General features: G+C 48.3%; 1 protein-coding gene across 1 annotated transcript in view; it reads right to left on the bottom strand.

Moving 5' to 3' along the window:
- The window catches only part of TMEM132D (transmembrane protein 132D), a 554,370-nt gene that overhangs the window by 159,259 nt on the left and 377,513 nt on the right, over positions 1-17,598 (bottom strand). The window contains exon 4 of the mRNA XM_027044209.2: positions 14,437-14,620. Coding sequence (XP_026900010.1) covers positions 14,437-14,620 — 184 coding nt within the window. The remainder of the gene's footprint in view (positions 1-14,436; positions 14,621-17,598) is intronic.

The following is a 17,598-nucleotide window of genomic DNA, read 5'->3' as shown; positions in this document are numbered from 1 at the left end:
TAATGCAGGAGGAGGGGAGGGAGGGAGGAAAAGACAGCTTCCTTCACCAAAGTGGGAGGGAGGGAAAAAATCTGCATTAGCATTCGTATCTTCCTCTTTAAAGCAAAAGAGAAATTGAGTTCAAGGGTAAAGCAATCGTTTTTGTTTGGGCTAAATTTAATCGGTAATTTACTTGCACTACTGGAAGACTGGTTTATACAAACGCAAAAAACAGATTTCTTTCCCTAATTTGCCCACATTGGGAAGTCCTAAGCCCGCATTTACTACCCAGCGTGCAAAGATTAACAGTAAAGAGCTCGTGGAGCAGTGACCTAACCCATATTTTACTGTAACTATACATCAACTCATATTCCAGCATCCACTGAAATCTCCAGTTGCCTCAGCATCTGTCAAGAAAATAATGGTTTTGTTGAAAACTTCTGAGTTAAAGAACATTGGAAAAATAGCTAGGTCCCACATGAGAAAACCACTACTTGGTGAAAATACATATTCTAGTGTGCTAGTTTCTATTTTTTTCAATGCTCATTTATCATTTATTTGGGGCAGGGGGTGAGAATCCTCAGCAGGCTCCATTGCTGTCAGCACAGAGCCAAACGCGGGGCTCGATCCCACGAACCGAGAAATCACGACCTGAGCCGAAATCAAGAGTCAGATGCTTAGCCAACTGAGCCACCCAGGTGCCCCACAAAAAATTTTAAAATATATCTTTTTCTCACTAGGGACCAATGTGTAACTGCTAACACCCTTACACTGAGGTTCTGTGAGTTTTGTATGGAAAGGGAGTTTTCCACACGCCCATGTGTGTCTGACAGCCAGGACCGGTGAATGCCGAGTAGCGTCTTGTCTAAAATGAACGTGTTTTACGAGGAAGAAACAAACATTCCCTTTAGACTGTTCGGGGCTGCTCTTCACGGGCACTTCTGTCATACCCTGTCTGCATTTTAAACTCTTGAGCTCTTATTAAAAAGGCAACTAATGCTCCATTCATGCCCTGAAGATGCTTCCAGATGGGGGAGGCGTTGGGTTCTGGGCGGAGTGCACATCCCCAGGCTGTAGGTTGATGCAGTTCTACAGGAGCCTCTGCATCCAGCCCCAGGGATGGTCATGTGACTGACTACAGGGACCAATGCGATGGAGACTCCTTGCAGGACTCAGGCTCTGATGCTATGTCTAAGTCTGTAGCTCCAACATGATGGCTGGAGCTCCACCGGCCTTTCTGGACCAGAAGGCGAGTTTGAGAATGGAGTCACCTGGTAGAAAGACACACCCAGGTGCCCGAGGAAGCCACCAGGTTCAACTCACAGTGTCTACCTCTGGACTTAATTCACGCGCAAAAGATGATCTTCCACCATTGCTAAAGCCATTGTATTCGGCGGTCTCTATGTCTGTGTCAGGTAGCCACGTGGATGCAACCTTACACAGGGGGCCCGTAAGTTCTCATTTCTGCATAAAACCAGCGTGGACTGGATTTGAAAAGTCCTAACGGATTCACTAGTGGTATCTTGTGCCTGTCCACCGGGCCAGTGAAGACTGCCGTATGGAACACGGCCATGGTTCCCATTTAAATTTAAATTATTTCAAAACCGGTAGGTTAATTGAGTCTTTTCATTTCTTCAGGACATGGCTTTTTCCTTAATTTCTTGCAAAACTTGCAGAGGAACATAAGAAGAAAAGCACTTAACCGCTTCAACTTTTTTGTGCAGATATTCCAAAACGTGCCTTCTCTCTTGTTGTTACTAATAATACTGCAGTGGCCGTAATTCTTTGACAGCCAGGTACTTCCAGGCCCTGTGCCAGACGTTTCGCTTTGCCTCTCATGAAAGCCTGCACCCCCCCCCGCCCCCCAGGAAGTAGAAATCCCAGAACTCATCCACACTTTACAGGTGAGAAAAGTAACGCACAGAGAGGTCGTTGGACTTGCCCAAGGTCCACACGCTCACGAACTCTCAGGGATGTGAATTCAGCTCCATCGGGTTCAGCCTCCACTTCAGGATGTGTCTCCAGCTTCCCCTGTGGTCAGACGCTGGTCTAGGGGCTGCAGACGCAGCGTCAACTCCGCAGGCAGTGTCCCTGCTTTGGTCTTCATATGCTGGGCAAAATCAACGTATGACGCACTGGGTCTCAAGAAGTACCATGGAGAGAGGAGACAAAGCAGCCTCTGACACAGGCTGCTTTCTGACGTGGTCCTGACCACCGGCTATGGGATGCCTAAAACCTAACTGATGCTAACACAGAAGCCAGGTGGAGCTGGTGGTATCTCAAAATCACATGGATCCCGATGTTGGGTTTAGGGGGTCTCTACCGAGAGAAATCTAACAGATTTCACAGATACAAGAGACGCCACGGGCTCGGCAGCCGGCGTGCAGCCTGGAATGCTCAGGTACGTGCATGTGACCGGGCTATACTGCGAGAGGTGTTCACCTGCTGGGAGTTGCCGAGATTTCGGGGCTACTGGAGTGAGCCAGCCTTCGGGAAACGATCTAAGAAGCAAGAAAGTGTTGGGTCTCGAACCTGGGAATTTGCTGGAATCATGCTCTTAAATCGGCGTCCATTTCTCTTTGTGGACAGGTCTCTTCAACTCTTTGAGAATGAGGTTAATCGAAAGGTTAATGGCAGCTGTACCGTTGGCAAGGTCTGCCACTGTCCAGGGGATATCGCCTAAGAGGAAGATGAAGTTAATCAAAAAATGGGAGGGATGCTCAGGCAGATTTAGGAAGAATAACTACCAGGGATGTGGGGAGCTCCCAGGGCTCTGACAAGGTGGAAGGCGCTCATCCCACTTTAGGGGTCGAACCATCAGAAGGGCTCACTGGCACAGGGAAGTCACGGCATGGGGCTGAGCACCAAGCCCGAGGTGCGGGCACCTGGCTCAAGGGAGGAGCCAGGCTCCCTCCACCCGCTCAGGCTGACCTGGGTCTCGTGGGGACCCTCCACTGAGTGCAGCACAGTGGGAAACGCACACTTTTCTCGTGCAACGATGCTTTTCAAAATTGCTTTTCTTTTTAGGGATCCCTTCCTTCAAGGAGGTTAAGCTTTACATCATGACTGGACCACAGAGGAGGGCCGCTGTCAACCTCCTGAAGGCTAAGAAAAGGCTCTCTCGCGAATAGATGCTTTTCCAAAGAAGACACCCAGATGGCCAACGGACACATGGAAAGATGCTCAACATCACGCATCATCAGGGAAACACAAATCAAAACCACAGTGAGATACCACCTCACACCGGTCAGAGTGGCCAAAATTACCATCTCAGGAAGCAACAGATGTGGAGAAGCGGGAATGCTTTTGCACTGTTGTTGGGAATGCAAACTGGTGCAGCTGCTCTGGAAAACAGAATGGAGGCTCTAAAAACATTAAAACGAGAACTACCCCTATGATCCAGCAATTGCACTACTAGGTATTTATCCAAAGGACACAAAAATGCTGATTCAAAGGAACACACGGACCCCAATGTTTATAGCAGCACTATCGACAATAGCCAAAGTATGGAAAGAGCCCAAATGTCCATCACCTGATGAATGGATAAAGAAGATATAGTATATCCATATCCATATCCATATCTATATCCAGACACACACACACACACACACACACACAATAGAATACCACTCCGCAATCAAAAAGAATGAAATCTTGCCATTTGCAACAACATGGATGGAACTGGAGGGTATTAGGCTAAGTGAAATGTCAGTCGGAAAAAGACAGATAGCATATGATTTCACTCATATGTAGAATTTGAAAAACTCAACAGATGAATATAGGGGAAGGGAAGGAAAAATAAGAAAAAAACAGAGAGAGAGGCAAACCCTAAGAGTCTCTCAAATACAGAGAATAAACTGAGGGTTGCTAGAGGGGAGGGGTTGGGGGATGGGCTAGATGGGGGATGGGCATTGGGAGGGCACTTGGGATGAGCACTGGGTGTCATACGTAAGAGACGAACCTCTGGGTTCTACTCCTGAAGCCAAGACTACAGTGTATGTTAACTAACTTGAAAAAAAATAAAAAAGGAAAGCTATGTCTATAGTAGACCAGGGATGGCCTTAAAAATTAAGTACCACAAACTCTAGGCTTTTGTATCGCCTTAATGGTCTTTATATTCATAAATGGTTGAAAACCATTTAAAAAGCATACTTCCTGGGAACACGTGTAAATTACATGGAATTCAAACTCCAGCCTCCACGGACAGTTTTGGTGACACTCAGCCACCCCATCCGTGTCTGTCACAAAGCCAAAGCCTTAGAGCCGTGCTGTCTAATCCAAGAGCCATTAGCATGCATGGCTATTTAAATCTAAATTACAGTTGGCCCCTAAACAACGTAGGTTTGAAGTGCGTGGGTCCACTTGTACATGGATTTTTTTTCTGATAAATCCGGTATTGTACTGTAAATGCATTTTCTCTTCCTTGTCTTTGTAATACTATTTCTTTTCTCTAGCATACCTCATTGTAAGAATACGGTGTATAATACACAGAACATCCACAATCTGTCAATCAACTGTTTATGTTATTGGTTAGGCTTCTGGTCAACAGTAGGCTATCAGTGGTTACGTTTCTGTGGAGCTCTGACTTATACATGGATTTTTTAACTGTGCAAGGGGCTGGCGCCCCTAACGCCTGTGTTGTTCAAGGGTCAAACGTAATTAAATCACACAAAAATTCAGTTACTTGCTGACATTAGTCATGTTGCCAGAGCTCAATGACCACGTGTGGCTGCCATATTGGACGGCTCAGGTAACACAACCAACATTTGTATCAAGGCAGAAAGTTCTATCACTACTGTCTACTCTAGACTCATTTTTGGCCTCGCCCATTCAGACAAACTCCTGGTCTTACCTCTAACCAGGTCCCAATGGCCATACTTAGGAAGTACACCCCGAGGTCTTTAATTTGTCTTCAATACCGCCATCATCTCCATAGACCCAGTCCTCAGCCCTTTCTGCCTGGACTATCAAAGGAGCTCCCAGCATGGTCTTCCTGCTTCCACGGCTCACCACCCCAATTTTGTTCTCCTTTTGGTATTCAGAGCGATATTTTAAAAGTAGATCATGAATCAGAAGAGACTTAAACACGATAAATGAGAAATCCTTCTGCACAACTCATGGCTGGTGAGGGTCTACATAATCCAGAGCCTGCCTCCTCAGACCTCATGGTCTCCAGTCACTACTCCCCCGCTTCCCTCGACCTTTCCATCCGGAGGCGCACCACGCTGGCCTCTGCTTTGGGTCTTGGCAACCTCTTTCCTTTCTGTCTGGAAAGCCAGCTCTTGTCAGATCTCCCCACGTTGGATCCTTCTTGGCATTCTGTCTCAGTTCAAATGTCCCCTCCGCAGTGACGCTCCAGCCTCCAAGGGCTCACCTTGCTACACCCTGTTTTATTTCTTGCCAAGCATAGATCAATTTGGAATTCCTATTGCTCAATGATTTTTTTTTTTACTCATTTGCCAGCCGCTCCCCTGAGTGAGATGTGAGCTCTGCGGGATCCCCAACACAAAGGCCAGTGCTCGGCACATCCCGGGAGCCCAGGAACTGCAGGGATGGACTGTTCTCTGGAGCGCCTACAAAAGGAGTTACATCACGAGCATATCTACGCACTGACAGCAACTGGTCATACACGAGCCGGGGCTGTGATAAGCACACGGAAACCAGCAACAGCAGACACACTCTTATTTTGTGCGACGTTGCTTTAAAGGCGCTGGGGTTCAGCCACCACCGTCTCATTATAAATCACCTCCGGAGAGGACGCCTCATTAGGGGCATCAAAGGCCCCAGAGTGGGCTGAAAAGAAAAGGCAGTGGCTTTGTGCATGATAAATAATTCATTTTCAGACGCCTTTCCTATTTCAGTAAGACTTCTCAACTTCATATTTTTTATGAGTACGTTTTGTGGATTTGCATCTTCCAAAGATCCTTTTGCATACTGAACTGATCAGCAGTCCAAACCCTGTTTTCACAAGGAGGGCGGTGGCCGGCACTGGTGGGGAGCACGGCCTCCGGAGCCCGTCCGTCTGGAATCTATTTCCAGTTCAGCTTCTTGGCTGGACTGCTTGGGGCATCCTTCAACTGTGTGCCCTCCCGCATCTGTGAAATGGGAGAGAAGCAGCCTCACCGGGGCCTTGTGGGAATTTAATGCCTTAATATATAGAAGGAGGGGCACCTGGGTGGCTGAGTCGGTTAAGTGTCTGATTCTTGATCTCAGGGTCATGAGTTCAAGCCAGTGCTGGGCATCTCTCTCTGTGTCTCTCTCTGTCTCTCTCCAGATAGATAGATAGATAGATAGATATGGGAGACAGGGAGAGGGGTGAATGCAGCGCCATGCCCGATACATAATTAGCATCAGGAATCTGGTGTCACTATTGTGAACGCTCTTTGGGGCGGCCATGCCTATTCACCAAGCACAAAGCGAGAATGCTTCTTGAAAGCAGAGACTTTCCTCAAGGGCTATTGCAGCAACTTAATTTGCACTTGGTGGAGAAGTATAAAAATGAAAGCAGGGGTGTGCTATCCAGTGTGACTGAATTTTCAAAAAGTCTGAGTAAAACAACAGAGGGTATCTGGCATATTAATTAACAGGCTGACACAGGAAAAGAATACCATGAAAAGTCAAACAAAAAAGAGCCAAGAATCCGCTTTCATGCCAAACATAAAAAGAAATGTCATTACTGGAGCCAGGAAAGATAGTTTCCTACTGTAACGCAGGAGCCTCTTCTCTGGTTCTGACCGTGGCGGGTGACTGGCAGGGAAACGCTACCTGTGCTCACTTCGGAGGTGGTGGGGGACAAATGACCCTGCGTTACCCTATCTCCGCGTGCAGGCCAGGGGGCGGTGAGGCTGCTCTCTGGGGATCGACGACGGGGCGGTACCCTGCCTTCTGCAGGGTGTGCCGATACGAAGAAGGCCTGGGCTGGTGGGAGAACACGCAGGCAAGGAGGATATGCCAGGAGACTAAGTCGTGAAGGTCCTGAAGATCAGCGAGAGAGTGGGCCGATAAAAAGAAAGTTCGTTTTCTAAAAAAATTTTTTAACGTTTATTTATTTTTGAGACGAGAGAGACAGCATGAGCAGAGGAGGAGAGAGAAAGCGGGAGACACATAATCTGAGGCTCCAGGCTCCGAGCTGTCAGCACAGAGCCCGACGTGGGGCTCGAACTCAGAACCACGAGATCATGACCTGAGCCGAAGTCGGACGCTTAACCGACTGAGCCACCCAGGCACCCCAAAAGTTCGTTTTTCACTTGATTCTTAACGCAGGGCTTAGAAGCACCGACCCCAGCACAGTCGAAAATCCACATACAACTTTTGACACCCCCCCACCCCAGAACTTAACTATTCACAGCCTACTGGTGACCAACATCCTTATTGGTAATATAGTCAGTGAGTAGACATTTCGTGTATTCTGTGTATTATACTGCACTCTTGCAATAAAGCAAGCTAGACACGATAAACATTACTAAGAAAAGCATAATGAGGGGCGCCTGGCTGGCTCAGTCAGTTGAGCACCCGACTTCGGCTCAGGTCATGATCTCATCATCTCATGGGTTCGAGCCCCATGTCGGGCTCTGTGCTGACAGCTCAGAGCCTGGGGCCTGCTTCGGATTCTGTGTCTCCCTCTCTCTCTGCCCCGGCCCTGCTCGTGCTCTGTCTGTCTCTCTCTCTCAAAAACAAATAAACACTAAAAAAAAAAAAAAAAAGATATTTAAGAGAAGTATGAGGAAAAGAACACACATTTATAGTACTGGACTGTATTTACTGGAAAACCTCCCCTTTTAAGCGGACCTGTGAAGTTCAAACCTGTGTTGTTCAAGGGTCAGCTGTGCTTATGGAGAAGAGGGTATCAGATCCAGGAAAGTTTGCTTAAGATGCATTTCATCAGAATGTTTACAATAGAGTAAGTTATATGGCCATCAAAATGAGGGCGAGCTTTGCAGGCTGGGTTGATGGAAATGGAATAGTCTCCTGATTCAGGAGGACGGGCACTGATCAGAGAGTTAAGAAGGGGTACATGAGACAAGGAGGGAAGGCGCTGTTTGATGATTACTTTCTCATAATGCCAAGAATCACGTAAGACAAGAGCTGAGCAGCAGTCAGGTGAGTGAAGGTTCTGGTGAGGTCTACACTTCACCGCTCGGGCTTGTGGTTCTCTGGGCGACCACATCCCCCATTCACGCTAAGAAGCAGAAGGCATCTGCGTGTGGCGTCGCCAGTGAGTCAGGAGAAGTAAACTGGCATCTAGCCGCTTCTACTTTGGAAGGGGGCTTGAAGATCGGAAGGGCTTAGGTGGGGTTCGAACAGGATGGAAGGAAGGAGGACACAGAGGGTACGTAAAGGGATGCACTAGGGTGTCGTCTCTATGGCTCTTATCTATTACAGCTGCCGATGGTGTGATCTCAACCATCAAAAATAACTCGAGTGTTTGCATCCTCTGACTTGACTACTGTCCCCACCGTGCACGAGGAAATCGTGGGTTAGACAGAGCGGAGGAGTCAACAAGGATCAAGGAAGACTCCCCGGAAGAGGTGACAGGGGAATGGGCTCTACAAAGACCTATGAGATGCATTTGTGTTCTCATTAGAGTAAGTTTTAAGGTCATATACTGTACTTCATGAGGAGCACAGGACACACCTGACTCTTTGATCTTGTTTAAAAACCCTGCTGGCCTTCCCCAAGGATCTAGAGACACGTCTACACCCTCACATCACTGTAAATATCACAGAATGTCACCATTGCCAAATGGTTCATTAGGGTGAGAGTCTTCTGATGGTTTGCACAGATTATGATGTTCCACTTGACTGTATCTCTGATTATGTCCTGCTGAAAGTCTCACCCCACTTCCGATGACTAACACTTGGCAGTCAAGGCTGAACGGCACACAGTGGGAGCCCCATCAAGAGCCCGAGAGAGGAGGCACATTCCTACCATCCACAGGAGAGTGGCACCACCCACCTGTATTCCCAGACTTAGAGCAGCGCCCACAACAACAGCATCCAGACAGCCACCACCCAGGAGGATCCAAAACATGTTAGTTTTACTTCGGAATTGAGAGCACGTGCTACTGTTTTCAAGGACTAGCTCGTACGGCATTCACGCCGATAAATATCAGTTATTATTGGGCGGAAGCCCAAAACACTTGCTTTACCCAGACCCTGGAGGCAGGTAGGAGAGAAGGATGTTGAAAGGCCTTGAGGAACCGGAGCCTCCCTCCCCAGCACCCACCCAGAACGTTCCAGCTCTTTTAAGAAGTGCAAACACTTCTTTCCAGAATCAGACACTGACAAGCAGTTACAGACGTGCACCGATTGCATTAATGTTAATGCACGCTTAATGACCTTTTCCTCAGGATTCTCTTCCTAAGGACAAAAATATATCTACCTACAAGATCGTAAGGCATCATTTCCTGAACGTAAAAAAGTAATGTAATAAAACTCATAGAAATACATGAATGGAGTTTTTTTTTTTTAAAAAGGTTTTATGGCTGTAGACATCAGGGAAAAAATGGGCAAAACACTGAGTAAGAAATAAACGTCTTTTGGGAAATTAGCTTTGAATGTTAGTACTTAACCGCGTCTCATTTCAAAGCTTTCCTGGGGATGGAATCGTACGTCACACAAAGAATGGAGGGGCCGTGAGCCCCACCCCAAATGGATCTTAAATCCTTAATAACAGTATCAGCTGTCACAACTGCATTTGCCTTCAGCATTATTTTCGGAAAACCACAGTTCTCTCCATTCAAATGCACGGTCCGGGGGCATTTCAATTTCCGAGATTTTACAAGAACAAGTGAAACAGGCATGTTTTTCCTCTTGGTGGTAATTAGGGGGAGGAGGGGGATTTCTACTACAGAAAAGGTCTGTGGATGTGGCTGCATGGAAATTAAATACCCCCCCCCCAACTTCTGCATGTTACAACCCACGACCTGTGGGATTAGAAGGCAAGTGGTAAATCGTGGAGAATACGTGCGGTGATGTGCCCATCAGAAGGTCAGCATCGCTCATATGCAGAAAACGAACGCAGAAGGTGGTGTCCGTGGGCTGGGGGTAAGAGGAGGGAATTCATGTGTAGGTGGCGGAGAGGGTTTCAGGGCTGAGAGATGAGAAAGTTTCTGGGATCTGTTGCACAATAATGTGAACATATTTAACACCAATGGACTGCATGGTTAGAAGTGGTTAAGATGGTAAATTTCATGTGACGTGTTTTTACCATAATAAAAAAAAGATTTTTTAATAACAAAGTCATAAGAAATGAAATTCCCAATAGGGAAAGGAAATGGGTAAGAGCAAATGTTTGATGGGGGAATTTGCAAATGAACCAAAAGAGGGCAAATTTAGGCAGCAATAAAAAAAATTGAAGCAACGACGAGGTATCATTTTTGCTTCATAAATGGCCTATGTTAAGATTTTAATATCCTAAGTTTGTGACTCATAGGGAAATGGATACCATCATACACAGCAGGTAGAATTACATTGGTTAAACTTACCGGAGGGCAGTCTGGTGACTGTTATCAGAAAAATTACAATATTGCGTATCATTTGATTCACATCCTTTGGTTTGAGTTTATTCCCAAAAGTATGTGCAGGAATCAGTCGGAGTTGTGTGCAAAGATCTCTGTGCAAAAATGTAAACCATAGGCTATTTCATAATAGGAGATCTCTTACCTATTTTAGGTCTGTGTGTGAACCGTGGAGACACAGGGGAAGCTTTCTGGATGAGCCTAAAACCCAGACTCCTGTTTTCCCCCCCATCTTTCCTTCACACCCGTGCCCAATGCAGGGGAAAGTCCAATCACCTACCCACTAAGACGGACCTGGAAGTGTCCACCTTGCCATGTCTCTACTGTCCTGCCTGCAGTCTCCTGGGGCCGTCCAGGATGGCGTCAGTGTCCGTCCTTCCTTCTCCCACCGTCACATGCTTTTAGCTGGACACATGGCCTCTTGGGATAGAGCTCACTCTCGCCCCTCCCCCGCAGCTACAGGTGGTCACTCGGCTGAGTTCAGGGCTGGCGGGCTCGGGGCACAGGTGCTGTATTCAGGGACAGGCCGTCCTTGACGGAAAGGAACACATCCTCCCACTGTCCCTCTGCCTATTCCTGCTGGCTGCCACAGGGACATGTTTGTTATTATTCTGAGGCCATGGGGAGGAGGTCAATAGCTTTGGGGATAGAGGGAAGCTATGTCCTAACTTCCTGGAGGCATCAGAGAAGCCCCAGGCTGCTCACACTCTTACAGGACAGGTGAGGGACGAGTAAACGCCTAGCTCATTAGATCCGGGTTATTGGACAGCATCCAGCGTGCAGGTCCTAACTCTCTCTGACATCTCTCTGGCTCTCCCAAATCTACTCTCCACCTACAGCCGGAGCGTTCTTCTAAACGCATACATCAGTCCATGTGACACCCTGCAGAGAGCCTTGCAGCGGCTCCAAATCACATTTGAAGATCCACCCCCTTGTTCTAGCTTATGAGCGCCCGGTGACCACGATCTCAACCCAGAGCGCCTTCTCCTCACTCATCATGGTCCCGGTGAGCTGGCGCTCCTTCCGTTTCTCTAATATTTCAAGAACGTGTGATGCAGATGAAGAGATGCATGGATATCAGATCTCCTTCAAATATCTCGCAACGAACACATGTTGAACAAACACACAGTGGAAGTGAAATGAAGTGGCAAAACGACCGTGTAGTGAGGGCAATCTCTCTAGCAATGGCCAGAGTTCTTTTCCCAACCAAGTCAAAGGTAAAATGAAGCCGCCTTCTCAGGAAGGGGGACTCAGAACACTCCAAATATAAAAGACTGGGGAGTCAGGACCCTGAAGACTTCACCCTTAGCTCCAAAGGAAGATATTCCAAGATCACTGGTAAAACGTTGTCGGACCAAAAGTGCCCTTACAATTCATTCAACTCAGCTCAAGAATCAGTGAGCGCGTACACGGTGTCTAGCATTCTTTTTACGCCATGAAATATGGCGGCCGGGGCCAAACCCCTTTCCCGGAAGAATTTACAACATTGTTGTCAGGGCGCTGTCTATCCTTTGCATCGAGGGGTGAAATGAACAAAATAAGAGCTACCATTTATTGTATGTTTGCTCTGGACCGGACACAGTTCCAAGCACTCCTGAGTTATCATTTTAGCCTCCTACTAGCCTATGAGTAAGTATTATTATCTCTTCTCCCCCTTTAGATGAGGAAACGGAGGCACCGTGAGTGAAATCAGCACGTTTGCAGAGCTGGCAAGTGGAGGCTCGGATTCCGTTATGTTATTTTGCTTCCTGGGGGTTTCCTAAAGATCAAGACAGAAAACACACACAGGTGCTCAACATGAGTCTCCACTTCCTCAAGTGGAAATGAAGGAGGACTGTTACAAATATGGCACAAATAATCATTTTCCTCTTGTTTCCTTGCAACAGAGTTTAAGCAACGTGCCATGCTAAAATAGAGATTAACTAGCCTTCCTTCCAAGAGGTACGGCCATATGACTACGTGCCGATTGGATGTAAGCAGAAATATTGTGTCGGATCCTTCTTTCTTGAAAGCTCATTTTCTTGAGCTTCTTCACTTCTGACTTTTTCTGGTCTACCGAACATGGATATGTTGGCCAGCCCTCCGGCAACCATCTTGGACCCTAGGGTTACCATGAGGATGGAAGTCACGCCCTCAAACCACCGAGGCAGAAAGAAAGAAGGAACGAGGCATGGGCCACCACGCCGAAACCAGACCACTAACCTTAGGAGTTCCTTCACGTGAAAAAAGAAACGCATCTGTATTTTAGCCACTACTGGCTGGGTCAGAGCAAGCTGGGTGGGCAAGGAGCCCTCTTGATTTCAAACAAATGCAATTCCTAAATGGCGAAAGGCACGACTAGGTCTTGGCTGTCTCGTCACGCGATCGTACGGTACTACACCCATCGTAGCTAGACGGCGGGGTAAGATGAAAATGGTCACAGACCAGCAGAGGCCCGAGAGGCGCCTTGTCGGAGTGGGGATTCATGCGTGTTACGGGGAACGGTGGGGTTGGGGATACGTGATGGGGGCGTCAGGGACACGTGACGCAGGAGAAACGCTGAGTGCGGGAAACGAACAGGACGCTAACCTACGCTGAACAAAGCCACAGAAGCCGTGCCGAGTACTGCAAAGAGCTCATTTGATCAAAGGTGCTGCACAGGAGCAAATTCAAATAATTCCTTGTTCGAGATAAATGGTCTTGCCATCCCCAGTAATAGAACCACTCACTAATAGCCTAACCAAAGGAGTGCTACCCTCACACGTGGAAAGATACACCAAGGGAGGCTTAGCGCCTCCAAAAAAAACACAAAACAAAGTTAAAAGGAGCCCTTATCAAGGACGTACCCCAAACTGTTACATTTCCTAACAAACGGCATAATAAGGAACCTGCCGTCACTAGGCAACTGTCCGTGCTACCTTTTATTGAAAGATTGATTCCCAATACTCTTTCTCTACGTATATAATAACACTTGTCAATATTTTCTAATAGATGGTGTGGAGGAGACACCAGGCAGGCAGTGGATAGGTCGACTCATGTTTTACATCCGACAGGAAAAGTAGTTTTGGTAAACAGGGGAAAGCTCACCTTATGGTCGGCAGACCAACATGCCCAAGCTTTTGCACTGTGAAAATTTACGATTAAAAAAGGTATTGTTCCTCTGTAGGGGCTCCTGAAGAGTCCGAGGTACAGGCAGGGCTCTACGGGGCATGTGTGTGTTTCGCTTAGGGGAACGTGGAGGACGGGTGTTCCCACAGGCGGTGGACTGTGCGACACAGAAACCAGGGGCTGGTCCTTCCAAGGAGAAAAGCCCATCTCTGTTTCATGAACCCTAAAGAACACATAGACAGACTTACCGTCTTTAATCTTTTCCAAATAGGTAACCTATGAATGGAATACCATTAACTTCTTTCCTAGGTCGTGTTTTATTTATTTCTAACTAGCTGCCAACATGAACAAGTTGACATTTCACATTCAAACTGGATTTATGGCTTCCTTGGAAAATCGGTAGCTCGTAAGCACTGAGAAGCCGGCGTGGCTTTCCTGCGTGGCTGACGCTAGCTGCAGCTTTGAGAGGGGGCAGGCGTCTGTCATGTGACCTGCTACGTTTCCCTCACACTTGATCGATGTGGTCTCTGGGGGCGGATGTATTTGAGACTGTTAAAGTCTACACTGTATGATGGAAGCACATTTATTAAATGATCCATATTTTTCCATATAATGAAGATCCAAATCTAATACCTGGAGTTTGATGATTTTGTAACTAATATTCTCAGAATATGATTTAGAGAGAACACATTTTTGAGACTCAGCTTTGTTTAGCAGACTTTGCGGGTCAGGTACCCCCCACAACCCTGGTTCCTGGTTCTCTGACAATTCCCCGCCAGGTGTGGGGGCAGCCTGGAGCCTTTCTTTCCCTTGGGTTCTGTATTAACAGCCCAAGGCAGGGACCTTCTTACCATGGCCAGCGGTATGACGCCCATCAAGTCCTTCGGACTCACGTAGATCTTGGATACGCCCAAGTCAGACGTGATGTCTCCTGGATACTCGACCTGCCACGTGACAAGCTGTGTGGCCGGCAGGTCACTGGGCTCCTCTATCTGTACGTCAACCTGCATGACTTCATCGGAGGCGTCATCCACACTAGAGAGAAGCAGAGAAGAGCAACGTTGAGAGACTGGCGAGTGGTGACGCTCAGCAGGCCCTGGGCCGCGCCTGTCATTTCCGCACGTGCGTCCTCATGCACGCATGTGTTCCCATCGTCCCCGTGAAGGGCGTCTCAAGACGCAGCGTCAAAGAAACATGCCACGTCCAACGTGATTCGCGGCACCGGGCTGGTCTGAGACATCACTGCTCCCTGTGTTTGAGCAGGCGCTCGCGGAGAGTCATGAACAGTGGGCATGCCTTTTCCTAAATGCTTTCCCTCGCCTCATCCTCTCATCATCATTAGGATTCTTTCCCCCATTCCCCAAAATCTATAGGCTGATTATATCGAACTTTCCAGAGCCACGGCCAGCCCGGAACTTTCAAGGTGTCCGAGGAAGACGTGGCTCTGCTATCTGGTGGGGGGGAGACAGAGCTGCACAGACACAGAGGTGAGGCAAGAACGGGAGGGCGAGGCCACGGGGGCCATGCTGATAGGCAGGGAGAAGCGGCTGGATGTCACTTGGGGATCGGAGTAATCGTAGCAATTATTAGTGTTTAGACACGTTTTTCGCCTGTAAACATGCGTCTGGAAACGAACCAAGTGAGACTATCAGGGTGATCTTTGCCACTGTCTGTGTCAGTTTAATTAACCGGCCACCTCCTCTGCCTCTTCACAGATTGCTTTCACAAAATGCCTGCTCTTGTACATCATGGGTGGAAGAAAGGCAGGGGTGGGGCCGGCCGCTCCCTGAGGGAGGGAAGAGTGCAGAGGGTACAGGGAAGGATTAGCCGAGGAGGCAGCTACGAGAGATGCTTTTTAAGCCTCAGTGGCCAACGCAACTCTCACCTGTCAGATCCGTCTCTGAAGATTTGGATGTCACGTAATTGCAAAATGACCACTGACACCTGACACTCAGGACTACAAGGTTTGTCCTCTTATATACACAGAGCTACTGAAACTCTGTGTCTCACACCATCAGACCCGAGAAGAAGCTCAGAGGCAGACGGTGGGGCTTCCTGGGGGCTTTCTTCTCAAAGTAGGGGATGGGCTGGAATACTGGAATAGGGGCAGCTATAATGAAAGGAGGCAGAGGGAAGAAAGGAGAAAGAGGAAGGGGAAAGGGAAGGGGAGGGGAGGAAGGGAGGAGGAGAAGGAAGAGGGGGAGGAGAGAGGAGGAGGAGGAGGGGGGAGGAAAAGGAGGAGGAGGAGAAACAGGAAGGGGGGTGAGAAGCAACAGAGGAGTGAGATCAAGGAGGCATCCCCGGAAAGGAAAGAGGCCAGACTGAACCCAGAGGCTGACTTTCTCCTAGCACGGAGCAGGGACAGGGACAGGGACAGGAGTGGCTGCAGCGGACGGTGAGCGCTGATCAGGAAAAATATGGCACCGAGTATGGAAATCCCACAGGACGCCCTCTCTCCTGACCTCTGCAAGAAAGCGTAACTCTTTGAGAAACGGTGGCTGTGATAAAGAGTCAGCCACCGCCTGGCTGGAGCCTCCCCCTGGCGTTTCCACGGGCAGAGGGATCCTGCGGTCAGGATGCTGAACACACCTTTCTGGGTTTGGGATTTACGAGAACTCTGGCGTCTCCTACCCGTTCCTGAGATGGCGCGTCCTTCTTGCGGCCGTACCGAGCCCTGCCTTCTCCACCTACTCACGGGAGAGCGAGATCTACGGGACAGAATGTTCAGGGACCCCACGCCACAGCGGACACCTTACAGCAGAGCTGGGACCCTGCCGTATATACGGCTTTCTGTCCCGCATCCTCACAGGTGACCTAACGTCCAGCAAAACCCCGCAGGCCTCGCTCCCCTCGACACTGGATTTCACTGCTCCCAGTGCCCGCACGCTCGCTTCCGGAGCTCACTCTACCCAGAAAAGCCTTTGTCAACCTCTCCACGGATGCAAATTCATCCCATTTGGCAAGAGCTAGCCGTAAAAGCAACACCAGGAACTTTAAAAGGGCTCTACGTATTTCATTAGTTTTACTCATTCAGTAACCTTGCCCGGTTCTCTATAAAGTTTATTTTCTCTTTTCCTTTTAGGTCCCTTGCCTGGCCGAGATGTGAAAGAAACACGGTCACTTTTGAGCGGCCTCTCCTCTCTCTGATGTGGTGATTAAAAACTCCCTTTGTTGGGAATTCTTAACCCGGGGACCACAGCAGACTCGTGGATTCCAAAACTGCGTGCAAATGTGTGTTTTTCTCGAACGATTCCTTGGCTTTTGCACGGGCTTCTCGGTGATTCTGACACAGTCGGGCTTTGGGGCACGTTCCTGGTAGTTTCTTCTGTAAATTCTGCACATGGTGATCTAGCTTTAGACTAGCTCGTCCTGTGTGTCTTGGTGGCTCGGTGGAAATCTGAATTTTAATACCTTTTTTGCAAATAGTTAACGTGTGCGGGATTGCAGGACGCTTGCCTGCTTAGCAACATTGACCGCTTCTTCGTGTTGAAGTGTGAAGCTAGGGACCGCACCTTTGCGTCTGTGTGTTTAACCGTGAGTGTCCTGAAGAGGGGCCGATGCTTGCTTTGCACCAAGTCGTGCCCAGCAGTGTCTGACACCCGGTACTCATCAAAATGGAGTCTACTGTGTTCCAGGGCGTAAGCAGAGTAGGTGATGGGAGTGCTCATACAATCTGCCTAAAGCCATGGTCTCCGTCTTGCCTGTGAGTGAGCACTGCTGGGGGAGCTTTGTAAATAAACCGATGACCAGGCACCACTCCAGCTGAGTTTCTCTCTCTCTCTCTCTCTCTCTCTCCTTTTGTTCCTTCCTTCCACCTGTCCGTCTTTTTTATCCAGGCGACCCCACCACGCCGCCAAGACTGTGAACAACCGACACAGGTGTAATTATGTGGATATCGGAGCTCTGGGAAATATTCTGGAAATGATGTGCTAGAAATAAAATGTATTCAATTAGTGGATTTGGAAGGTATGCCTGGAAAAATCAGTGAAGGCACAGGGGAGCTGTGAAGAAGG

The sequence above is a fragment of the Acinonyx jubatus genome, chromosome D3, assembly GCF_027475565.1.
Source record: "Acinonyx jubatus isolate Ajub_Pintada_27869175 chromosome D3, VMU_Ajub_asm_v1.0, whole genome shotgun sequence".
In the NCBI taxonomy this organism is placed as follows: Eukaryota; Metazoa; Chordata; class Mammalia; order Carnivora; family Felidae; genus Acinonyx; species Acinonyx jubatus.
The sequence above is the reverse complement of the archived record's forward strand: the minus strand, read 5'-3'. Positions and strand labels throughout refer to the sequence as shown.